At 45.7% G+C, this 12422-nt stretch overlaps 1 protein-coding gene across 1 annotated transcript in view; it reads left to right on the top strand.

Annotated features, from left to right (window-relative positions):
- LOC146830355 (uncharacterized) overlaps window positions 1-12422 on the top strand; it is a 485325-nt gene that overhangs the window by 303917 nt on the left and 168986 nt on the right. The window contains exon 8 of the mRNA XM_085603720.1: window positions 8055-8090. Within this exon, the coding sequence (XP_085459846.1) occupies window positions 8055-8090 (36 nt within the window). The remainder of the gene's footprint in view (window positions 1-8054; window positions 8091-12422) is intronic.

Raw genomic sequence — 12422 nt, 5'->3', positions numbered from 1 at the left:
GCAGACTCCCCATGTTCAATGCTTTAAGTTCCACAACTAGTGCAGAATGGTCACTATCTAGACGTGGGATTATCTTAAAATCCATCATCCTATCCCAAAAGTGTGAATTAATAAAAGTATAGTCCAATATCGACCCCCGATTTTTGCTGTGGAACGTATAACTATTCGATGTTTCAGATAGAGATCTCCCATTGCAAGCTCGAAGAGAATGTCTCAGAGTGAGACAACTCATCTGAATCACTAGTGAGGACCATATTTTGACTCTTGGACATCCTGACTCTGGAATTTTTAAAAAGTGGTCCTTGTCAAACAGACCATCGGATGGTAAACCTTCTAGCGGCTCAAACTGACAATTAAAGTCCCCACCTACTATAATCAATTGATTATTATCAATAGAGCCTAGGAAGGTAGTTAGCTCTTCCACTGTGTTTGATTCATTACCTTTTGGAGAGGGTCGTGAGTATACATTAATTAAGACCACAGGGGGCTTTAAAGGAAACCGTAACAAAACACTTAAAATATCACTGGACCCTGTGTCAATTTGGGCCGCTGAACACCCCAAATGGGATCCTACCCAGGTTGTAAGACCCCCGGATGGTCTCCCTTTTCCCCCCGAAGACGCCGGAATGTTAAAACTAGCATAACCTGATTTGGAAACCTCTCTTCTTGCTCAGGTTTCTTGGAACATGCAGATTTCAAAATAATCAATGAAAGTTCGGGGTCATCTAGTTTACTGTTTAGTCCCGCAATATTCCAAGATAAAACCCTTGTTACCTGGGCATTTGGTGGGATCTTATATTGGGTCGCCAATATTGGCTGATTTGAAGAAGCGTTTATTAATTCACCAACATCCGGGGGCTTTGGATCTGGATCCAGCGATTGTTCAAGATTTTCACAAAGGTCAAACCGAGAGGGAGGAAGGCTTAGATTTCGGGAGCCGCTCATGCATATACAATTCCGTAAATAATTGCACAGCAGTATAGAAGTTATCAAGGCACAAATGGTGCCCTCTGTTAAACAGTCTTCTAGCAAGATCCCACACAATTTTCTCTGAAACTCCAAAAGTGGACGGACAACCTGGGGGGTCAATAGTAGAATCTCTACCAGTGTACACACGAAAATTAAAAGCATATCCTGTCATACTCTCAGACAACATATACAGCTTAATTCCATAGCGTGCCCTCTTGCTAGGGATGTACTGCCTAAAAACCAAATGGCCCTTGAACAAGACCAAAGACTCATCAATAGATATTTCTTTCCCTGGAGTATAGATCTCAGAAAATCGATCTACAAAGTGGTCAAGAACGGGCCGAATCTTAAAAAGACGGTCACAGTCAGGGTGATCTCGTGGCAACGCCATAGAATTATCAACAAAATGCAGCATACGTAGCAAAAGTAAATACAGATTACGAGTCATAACTGCAGGAAATATGGCAGTTGCCAATAAGGGGCTAGTAGACCAATAAAGTCAAACCCAAAAACTTCTTAATCTCTTCCAGATTTGTCGAAGTCCACCGGGTAGCTCTAGACTGGGGCCTAAGTTTGTCACTGTTGTCCCTCAAAAACTGTTCAGCATACAAATTCGTCTGCTCAACAATCTCACCCAAAAATACATCATCCATAAACAACTGAAAAAACTGTATAGGCAAAAAGTGTTCACAATCCACTCTACACCCTGCATCACCGCTAAAGGCAGGCAACATCGGCTGCACCATGTTTGGATCAACCTAAAGTCCAGCACTTCCAGTAGGAAGCTTAGCAGCCTCAGACTGCAATCCAGATGCCTCTTGCACCATTGGCACAGCAGTTTCCTCCTCTAAGACAGGCACTTCATTCGCACTGAGAGTTGCTTCATCCGCACCAAGAGTACCTTCATCTGCACTGAGAGTACCTTCATCATCCGATGATTCCATGTGGAGAGAAAACTCACTGCCAGAATGTTCCCCTCCCTCCTCTCCCTCAGATGCACTGTCAGTCTCATAATCATGCTCAGAGGAAGATTCCAGAAGCATACCAACCACCTGTTGAGCAGTCATTCTACGGCTAGCCATAATGCTTACTAATAACGGTAACTTGTCAAACAAGTCAACAACAACAAACACTTTGTAAAATAAGTAATAAACAAAAAGCACCTTTATCAAAAACACATGTATACTCCAAAACAATACCTCTCACTTGCCAGAGGCAGCTAAACTACTCACCACCACCTACTCTGCACAGACACAGTATGAATCAACAATATCCCACTAAAAAAGAAAGAGAAAAGAAATAACACATAAGACTATGCAAAACACATCGCAAAGAATGTCATGCTCAACTAAATATGCTGCCATTATGAAATCACTTACAAAAAAATTCATTCAAACATTACAATATTACTCATTTGCAGTAAATACAACAACAAAAAAATTCTTCCCAAAACAATGCAACTACACAAAACTGCAGAACAACCACTGTCGAAACCGGAAACAGGAATCAAAAGCTTTAGACTAGAATAAAAAGGAGAAAAAAACATTAATGTCACATATGCATATAATGCTCTAGACCATCACGTACTGCGCAAAATTTATTGGTGGAACTTCCCACTTTCAAGAAGGAAAGATCGATGGCTAAAGCCTTTACAGGCAACGCGGCGAGAATCTGGAACTCAGCCTCAGCTCCGGACCACCCCCTCTTCCCAGTCCTTCAAAACTGACCTCAAAGTTCTCTTCCTGCAAAGACACTTCCAAACTTAATTCACGCTCTCTCTATTGTCTGAAGGAAGTCTTTACATTATAGGAAATTCTGTTCTCCATGCCTATAGAAGTGCCTCCCACTGTGTTCCTGTGTTTTGAGTGTCTGCCATTTATTGCACTTTTATACCTCTACTTGTACTTTGTACTCTTTTGTAACTTGCACACATGTCACTTTTCCTCTTGTAACTTACGTTTCTACCTCTTGTATTTTGTTTGCTTTTGATACATGCACAGTTACCACCATTGCCTCATGTAACGTAACGTTTGCTCTTGTTTTCTGAGTGTCTGCCATTTATTGCAGTATTTTACCTCTACTTGTATTTTGTACTCTTTTGTAACATGCACACATCACTTTTTCCTCTTGTAACGTATCGTCTGCTACCTCTTTGATTTTATTTGCACTTTAAAATATTTAAAAAATAACGTGGCCATAAGGGGAGCGACCCTGGCCTAAAGCGCCGCTCCCACAAACAACCCCAAACATAAAAAACGGGAAAAAAACCCTGGCGCTAGTGGCCATCACTGCTGCATGATCGAACGATCGTGCAGCAGGAATGCATAAAAGAGACATCGGGGGCAAAGGCGTAGCTAGAGCTTGTGGTGCCCGGGGCTATCTCTCAGATTGCCGCCCCTGGGGAAGGGGGGTTGCTGGGGAAAAAGGACGGCGACCACTTGAAAGAGGTCCGAGAGACACTTAGTATCGCCGATAATAGTTACCTCGATCATGCAAGTTACATGCACATACATGACACGGTCCAAGGCTACACAGTTGAGTACACCAGTGACTGGCAGTACAAAAGAGAACACACAGACTACATGATCTATCTGGGGACTCAGAAAAACCGCATGTGACATCCATCAGAGAGCTGCGTGAATAATTACCTGGTAATCCCCTCCGCACAATGCAAACATGCACATACATGACACTGTTCAGGGATCCATCATCTACAGCTGACATTAAATGACCATTCATCATGGTCCCCCCATTAAAGCAGTGCACTTTGTGATCTGCATGGTACATGTTCTTTGGAGCAGGCACATTAACCCTCTGTGCTACCTTTCCAGGAGTCAACCCTTCCACTAGACAAAACTCTAAGGGGCATATCAACAAGGGCTTTATCTCTGCTTTTTTGGCTTTAAAAGCCAAAAAAGCAGAGATAAAACTAGCGCCCTATCAACAACAGGTTGCTAACAAGCTAATTTGCATGTTAGCACCCTTTTACTCTACGCTTCCCCTTGCATCTCTAATGAGATGCAAAGGGGGCGTTCCAGAGTAAAATAATAGGAGAAATGTCGCTGAGCGACATTTCTCCTATTATCAAGAATGTCGCTAACCCAGTTAGAGACAAAAAAAGCAGCGCTAACAGCGGTTAACGCTGCTTTTTTACGTCTGCTAATTTACAGACTTAGCCATGATATCCTATGGAAGGAGGATATCATGGCTAAGTTTGCCTGTCCCTATCAACAAGGTAACGTGAGATTATCGCTGGGTTTCCAGCGATAATCTCACGTTAGCTTGTTAGCGTGTAGATTTTTATCGCTATTGAGATAAGCGTTGCTAATAGCACGCTATCTCAGCGATAAAAATTCACGCTAGCCGGCGATAATTATCCTAGCGCTAAGTGCGCTTAGAGATAATTATCGCCGGTTTTTGTTGATATGCCCCCATATCTCTCTAGGAAGAACATTAATCACCAAAGTTATCATGACATTTTTATTGTTTCTGAAAACTGCTGGAGGCCAGGAAGGAGGCAGCAAGTTTTTTCAAACCATAATATTCTTGCAAACACTACGCACCCACCCGAAATAGGTACCCAGTTAGGTCACACCGTTCGCATCGCCCTAACCTGCTTAAGGTTCATGTGACCTCCGTGACAGAGTCACAGCGACTGGATCACTGTTGCTCTAGGGTGTCCTGCTTCGTAGGCCTGCCCGCAAGACTGGAGATGGATTGTGGTGGACAGACCTTCAAGGTTAACCCACAATAGACACCATTAGGGTACACCTGCTTGTGCTAAGACATCAAGCCTTCTAAAGTCTAGTGGGGCCTTCTACGGTCTAGCATGGGAATGTGCTCCCTCAGTAGAGTGGTCTGGTGGACTGGTCATAAAGGCTGAACCCGGTTCCCCAGTTCCAAATTCGACAGCTCTGGCCATAGTGCCACATCCTCTCCCCCACTGAACACCATTCTTCCCCACTGAGAGAAACTCGCACTGCCTTCAGCTATAACCTAATTGTGCCCGCTATAAACACTTGGGTGTGGCTCAAAACTAATTATGCACTTGATAAGAGTAATATGCTGCCTAAAAAAAAAGTAAAAGCAACCACTCATAGGGAATGCAAGATTAAGTAAAGCATGTGAAATGTAAGCAGAAACAACAAGGTTACCTTAACGATCTCTCACTCACTATTCAGAAATCAGCGAGTGGTTTCACCTGAAAAGTTATGGACATGACTACAGGGCTCTGAAAAGAACCGTTTCAATGTCCATTGCTTATATCCTTACAAAACGTAAGCAGTATGGTATAAAAAGACCACATCCATAAACACAGAGCCATGGTACACATTGTGTTTTCCAATCCACCCATCAACCAGGTATTGCAGTTCCTCCAGGAATGGTACACTTTCCCACCTGGGATCCACAATGCTGTTCAAAGAAAGACGAGAAGACGAAAGTAGCGCTTCACTGGCAAACTCTGTAAAGTGAGGCTGATGTATTTGGATGTAAATAAAACCAATCTGGCCACTTTGCAACCCTTCTGTCTTGCTTTATTTAGTTATGTATCTATTTTTCATATTTAAAACCTTCTATTTCTCTCCATCCTGTTGCACTTTGGAATAGAAAAATGTGAGAAAAAGGGCATTTCTCGCAAGAGTGTGTTTCTTTTTTGGATCCATTTCACAGGGAAGCAACTGAAATAAAGCAGAACTAAGCCGAGCCGAGCGCAATCTGAATGCCTTTGTCCTCCCCCAACATTATGCCTACACTGCCCCACCCTACCTAAGCCACCGATCGCGGAAATCCCCCCCACCCCAGCCCCAAAACTCACCTTTCCTCTCCAACGCGCAGGAAGCAAATGGCTTCCTGCTCGACGGAGAACAAAGGAGAAACCTCCAATGACGTCAGCGCGGCTCGCACGCTGACGTCATTGATGACGCGGTGGTGGGGGGCGGGGGGGGGGCAGGGGAAGGTCTTCCCCTGCCTTCCCAGTAAAAAAAAAAAGGATCAACCATTCACGGGGGGAGCGCCAGCGCTTCCCCCGTGGGTGGGTGTCATGACGAGCTGGACTCATCATGGGCACAGCGCGACTGTGCTCCATGACGAGTCCAGCTCGTCATGGGCACAGAACGGGTTAAGGTATCGGAAGGTATTGAAACATATGGATGTGAAACCAGGAATAAATTAACCACCGGTTCTAGAGAGTGGCAAAGAAGCTAGTATTTAAAATCAATCAAACTGTCTTACCTGAGAGCCAAGATGACCCTTATAGCTCCAGAGTGTCCACGTCAATGGTGGTTCACAGACCTGTTTTACCGGTCAGAGCGTCCACATCTCAAGCTGTCCTGCAGACCAGACCTACTAATGAAACCCGGAGGCCAGATGGTTCAGCCCAATCTTTTCTCCTTGAGTTTGGCTGCATGGCTCTGAGCTAGTGCAATACAGACATTTAAACCTGCCACAAGACTGCATGGAAATCCTCAAGAATGCTAAGTTGCCTTCCACCCATTCCGCATACACTTTCAAGTGGAAGAGATTTTGCATTTGCTTCTCCTCTAAGAACATCGACCCTATTACGTGCGAGTAATATGTCTTTCTTCCATACCTTCTACACTTGGAGAAATCTGGTTTGCAGTTCTATTCTATAAAGGTATACCTGGCATCAGAAAATGTCCTTCACAAACCTCTTTTTTCAAAATCTCCGTGATAAAGGATTTTGTTTAGAAAGATTAAAGAAGGTTTTCCTTACCATTAGTCGTCCCTCACCTTCCTGAGAACCTAACATAGCGCTTTCACGCCTTGTTCAGGATCCCTTAAGCCTAGTCACAAAGCCTCCCTGCAACACCGTTCTTGGAAGACAGCTTTGCTTGTAACAATAACATCAGCTTGCAGGGTTAGTGAGATCCAAGCACTATGTTCTTATGAACTATATACAGTCTTCCACTCTAACAAAGTGGTCATGAGGACTCAACCTAAATCCCTCCCTAAGGTGATTTCGGACTTCCATGTCAACCAGATTATCTCATTACCAACATTCGTTCAGAAGCCCTCTACTCCAGCAGAAAGAACTCTACATTGCCTGGATGTGAGGAGAGTTTTAAGATTCTATTTCGATAAAAGACAGGACATCCGCAGATCGAACCAATTGTTTATCAACTATGGTCCGTTCTGTATGGGTTTAGCCACATCCAAACAATCCATTTCCAGGTGGATAGTTTCCTGTATACAGTTGTGCTATCAAAAAGCTAACAAAACACTGTAAGCTAAATCTAAAGCACACTCCACTAGAGGTAAAGCGACTACTGTTGCTTTAATTAGAAAAATCCCTATAGCGTATTTTTGAAAAGCAGTCACGTGGAGATCGGTTCACACATTCACCAAATACTATTGCCTAGACTCTGATGTTAGTATAGATGCTCAAGAAGGGCAGGCTTCCCTCAGAAACCTATTTGCTTAAAGGCTACTGTAGTTAATCCTCTGTCTTCTCCATCACTCTTAGTGGGGTTGGGCTTGCTACTCTATTCAGTACTTATGACTCTTAATGGATATCCCCTACAAGAGAGGGAGTAGTTTACTTACCTGTAACTCCTGTTAACTTGTTAAATTTCTGGTACAGTCATAAGCAATACTCCCTCCTCCCCAGTGTAATGGACAGAGGTATCCATGGAATCTGCACATTATCATACATCAACTTAAAAAAGAACAGAAGTAACTGCCACCTGCTGAGCATGATGAGATACGAGTGGTCTCTGGGTTTGTGAGGGAGATTTATGCTGTTTGCTAAAACATTTTGAAATTATACACACATACTTTGGTGTGGCCCTTTTTTGTCTTCATGACTATTAATGGTTTATTATTATAATGGAAATTCCCCTACAAGACATCTGGAGTTACAGGTATAAACTATTCCTTATGTATGGGGTACAAGCCCTTTATTACCCTGTATTCAGTTCTCTGCTTGAAATCACTTGATGTACTGTAGAAAGCATGACTTGTTTTTAGTGCTGGTATTAGAGTAAACATTAAGGAAATGTTATCATATGGATATATTTTGTAAGATATACAGACATGACTTTAACCTTGTTGTTTCCTCTCCACAGAGGCTTCCATGAAAACGAACAACCCTCATGTGACAAGTTAGTACTTTACCCCTCTTTTAATAATTGTTTGAGTTTCTTATTGGGTAGCATGTTGCATTATGCATCAAGTTATGGGGGCCATTTACATTTAAATTGTTTGTGTTGATTTCATTGCAGGACTAAATCAAGAGTAAAGTGACTCACTTGAGCCTAAAACCCTGTCTCAATTCCTAACTGCCTCTTGATCATGCCAGTGCTCTAAGCCTATACCCTTGTCTTGTGAGTACTAGGGCTGTTGGAATGGGATGTAGTTGGGCAATATTCTTGAATGCTGCACTTTTGCAGGGGCCCATGCAGCTGCTGCAAAATCCATTTATATAATTATTTATTCTTTTTTTTATAGGTATTATTAATTTCGGTCTCACATACATTGAGAAAACAACCAAATGGTCAATGAGGAGCATACTTTTTTTAATGATGCTTCAGCTTGATTCCTGGAAAGACTATCCCTCATCAACCTTTCAGCTAAAGTCTGATGATACTCAGCTTACAATACACCCTAGGCATTGCATGACATAATTTTCCCTGTTGTATGCAGTATATTCATGAAAATCTGAGGCAGGGATTTATAGGTCAGCACCTTCTTATAATTTAAAGGTCTATCCAATCTCATTTCATTTTCTCTAGTTTCCTGGGCCTCCCTCGACCTTGATATATCACCACCATACACCAGTCCATATCCCTGATTCACTCTATCATATCATGCACCATACCCATTTTTAGCAGCGTCCCAATTAGCCACAGTTAGATTTTGATTTATGAATAGTTTCTGGTACTGGTACCTGGCCATGTCTGTTGCATCCCATATACCAAGGAATATAGTCTGTACCCACATTTTTATAGCCAATCCGACCACTGAATCTAGGTCTTTGTATATCTTCCCCTGCCAGTTTCCAACTCAGGAGCATTCACACAGTGTAGGGAAGAAGGTGCCTCTGCACCCACTCTCCAGGAGGGTTTATCATTGCTAGCCAGTTATACCCTGTGTAGAATCGTTAGCTGAATCAGCCTGAAACTAGCTTTAATCAGTTCCTGCTAGACGGTGTTTTGGTTTTGTTGGGACAATCTGAAAGAGACAATTAGTTATAGATTCCTTACCATTAGAATTTAGCTCCAGACGTCAGACTGGATCTGGAGAATGTTTTCGTCAGCAGTACCCCTGCGTGTCGACAGTTGGCGTCGGTCGGCTCCCTGTCCGTCATTGGCATCGTGGTCACCGGGATGACGTTGCAATAGCTACTTAGACTTCGCCCTCGCGCACTGACGAAAGTTCTTTCTTTTTCTGCGCCAGTCAGCGCAGATCGGAGAGAGCGGTACTTCGAGTCACTTTTTGACTCAGTTTTTTGTCTTTTGTTGATGCTTTTTTTGAGTCAATCGACTCCTGGTGCACAGAGGGACGTCACGTCGTACCGGTTTCAAGGCTTGTCACTCCTTTCACAAACTGATGTCGGTCACGGACCTGCACCTCGTGTGTCTTTGGTGCCTGGAGCGGGTACACGACCCGAAGTCACGCTCCGACTGCTGAGCCATGAACTCTAAGTCTTTGCGGGAGCTGTCCTGAAAGCTTCTCGAGGCCCGGCAGTCTGCCCCATGCCGCTTGAGGTCCCGGTCGCATGGGAGGTCAAGGGAGTGGTCTCGGAGTCACCACCACTCATCAAGTCTTTGCACTCCTCAGGTAAGTTGAAGCACAAGAAGAATTCGAAGAAGCATTGCCGTTCTTCGACTTCTCCCCATTCGTCGGCCAACGCGACAAGGGATGCAGACGGTGTCCATCTTACGGCTCCGCATGCAGAGCCTGAAGGGTCGACTCTGAGTTTCCCTCTTTTTCCGGGAGTAGAAGTGAGCCCCTGCCCAGCGCTGGAGTTTCTACGAAGCGATGAAAGCCATCTTTGGGCAGCTCGACTCCGCCGGTGCGCCCCCAGGCCCCACGGACTCAGCTGGGGTCCCTGGGCCTTCGACGCTGCCGGCTCTGGCCCTGGCACCACAGGGTCCCCTTGGATCAAGGCCTGGATCCGGATCGTCGCCAGTCGACCTTATAACACCTTCCCCGTCGCTGATTCCACCGGCACCACGTCCGCTTCGATGCCGGTTGGATCCCCAGCCAGCATAAACCCCATCCTCCAACCTGACTTGGACACAAAGCTGGACCGGCGCCGAGCGGTACCTTTATACCTCTGTTCGACCCTGGTGTTTCCTACAGGCCAGATGGCAACTAAAGGAGGGTGAGGAGGACTAGGAGGGGTCTGTAGACCCTTTGGCTGAACAGTTAGTTGAACCAGAATGGAGATAGTTGGGGGACACTAGTGGTCTGGATACTTCCCCAGACCGTGGCATGCTGTCTCCTCCTACCGTGACTACGGAGGAAGGTGCTTCATATGCAATGGTGTTGCATAGGGCGGCCGAGGCCCTCAACCTCGAGCTACCTACGGTGGCAGTCAGGACGAATCTCCTAACGGAGGTGCTTCAACCGGCAGCCGCCTCTTCAGAGCCTCTGCTTCACTGAAGCCTTTACTGACATCCTGGTCCAGGCCCTACACAGGGGCTCCTGTGGATAGGCTGATTGCCAGACGCCACCGCCCGGCTCCGGGCGACCCCTTTTTTCTCTCCCTACACCCCACCCCTGAGAGCTTGGTGGTAAAAGTCTCTTTGTCCAAAGGCGCATTCCCTAGTTCAGAGGCCTCTGGTCTCTGGTGGAGTCCGGGCTCCACATCAACCTTCTGGAGCTTCGGGCGATCCATCTTGCGCTAAAAGCATTCCTTCTCTCTGTCTGGGGAAGAGTAGTGCAGTTGTTAACGGACAACAACACTGCCATTTGGTACTGCAACTAACAGGGGCGGTGGGGTCTTGGACCCTATGTAGGAGGCATTTTGTCTCTGGAAGTGGCTGGAACATCAGGGAATGTCCCTGGTGGTTCAACACCTGGCAGGTTCTATGTACGCCAGGGCAGACAACCTCAGCTGCCGGTGCATGATGGATCATGAATGGTGTCTTTACTCTGAGGTGGTGCAAGGCCTGTTTCAATGGTGGGGAGAGCCTTGGTTAGATATATTTGCCACCAAAGAGAACGCGCAATGTCAGTGATTCTGCGTGTTGGAATTTCCAAGGCGGCACTCGCTAGGCATTGCTTTTCGTCACGGGTGGAGTTGCGGTCTTCTATACGGCTTTCCGCCTATACCACTTCTGTCCAGAGTGCTGAAGAAGATCAAGCGCGACTGGGCCCAAGTCATTCTTGTGGCTCTGGACTGGGCACGAAGAGTCTATTATCCCAAGCGTCTGCACATGGCCATCGATCCTCCCATCAGACTGCCCCTTCGGGAGGATCTTTTGTCACAGCAGCAGGGGACGGTCCTCCACCCGAACCGATCCAGCCCCCACCTCCTGTGCGGAGATTGAGCTGCGACAGTTGACAGCTTTTGACCCTACTCCCGAAGTCTGTAATATTATCTTGGCAGCCAGGCGTCCCTCCACCAAAATGGTATACGCCTGTAGATGGAACAAATGTGTGACAAGGTGCCCAACAAATACTGTGGTTCCCCTTTCTGCACCCCTTTCAGAGGTTCTCCTCTTCATTCTTTCTTTGGCCATGCAGCGCTCTGCTCTGGGCACTTTACAAGGCTATCTTTCAGCCATTTCAGCCTTTCGTCGGCTTCCTGATCAGCCTTCCCTTTTCAAGTCCCCAATTGTAAATCGCTCACTTGTTTCCTCCAATTCCTTTCGTAATGCCTGGTTCTGACCTACCTTATTTGTGCTCCTTTCGAGCCGCTGCATAACGGTCCTCTCAGACTTTTGCCTCTTAAAACTGTCTTTTTGGTTGCCATCACCTCTGCTCGCAGGGTGAGAGATTCAGGCTCTTTCTTCCAAACCTCCTTTTCTGGATGTTCATTCGGACAAAGTTGTCCTTTTGCAATAGGCCTTCTTTCCTTCCCAAAGTGGTTACCTCTTTCCACAAAGCAAAGACCATCACTTTGCCCACCTTCTTCCCGCCCGCATCCTTCTAAAGAGGAAGAGAGGCTCCACTGTCTGGATCCAAAACGTGCGCTTTCATTCTATTTGGATTGCACAAACCTTTTCTGGGTGGATGACCAGCTCTTTGTTGGCTATGTCGGCGCCAAGAAAGGTAGAGCCGTGCAGAAACAAACCAAATCTCGATGGGTCGTTCTTTGCATCAAAAGCTGCTATTCCTTAGCGAAAAAGGAACCTCCAGTGGGGTTGCGTGCCCATTCCACCAGGGCAACGGCAGCTACTACTGCTTTGGGATGTGGAGTCCCCCTTCATGATATCTGATAGGCAGCTACGCAGGCTTCATTGCACATGTTTACCAAACACTAC

This window comes from Triturus cristatus, chromosome 5_1, assembly GCF_964204655.1.
Source record: "Triturus cristatus chromosome 5_1, aTriCri1.1, whole genome shotgun sequence".
Classification (NCBI taxonomy): domain Eukaryota; kingdom Metazoa; phylum Chordata; class Amphibia; order Caudata; family Salamandridae; genus Triturus; species Triturus cristatus.
Note: the sequence above shows the minus strand (reverse complement) of the source record. Positions and strands in the feature narration are given on the sequence as shown.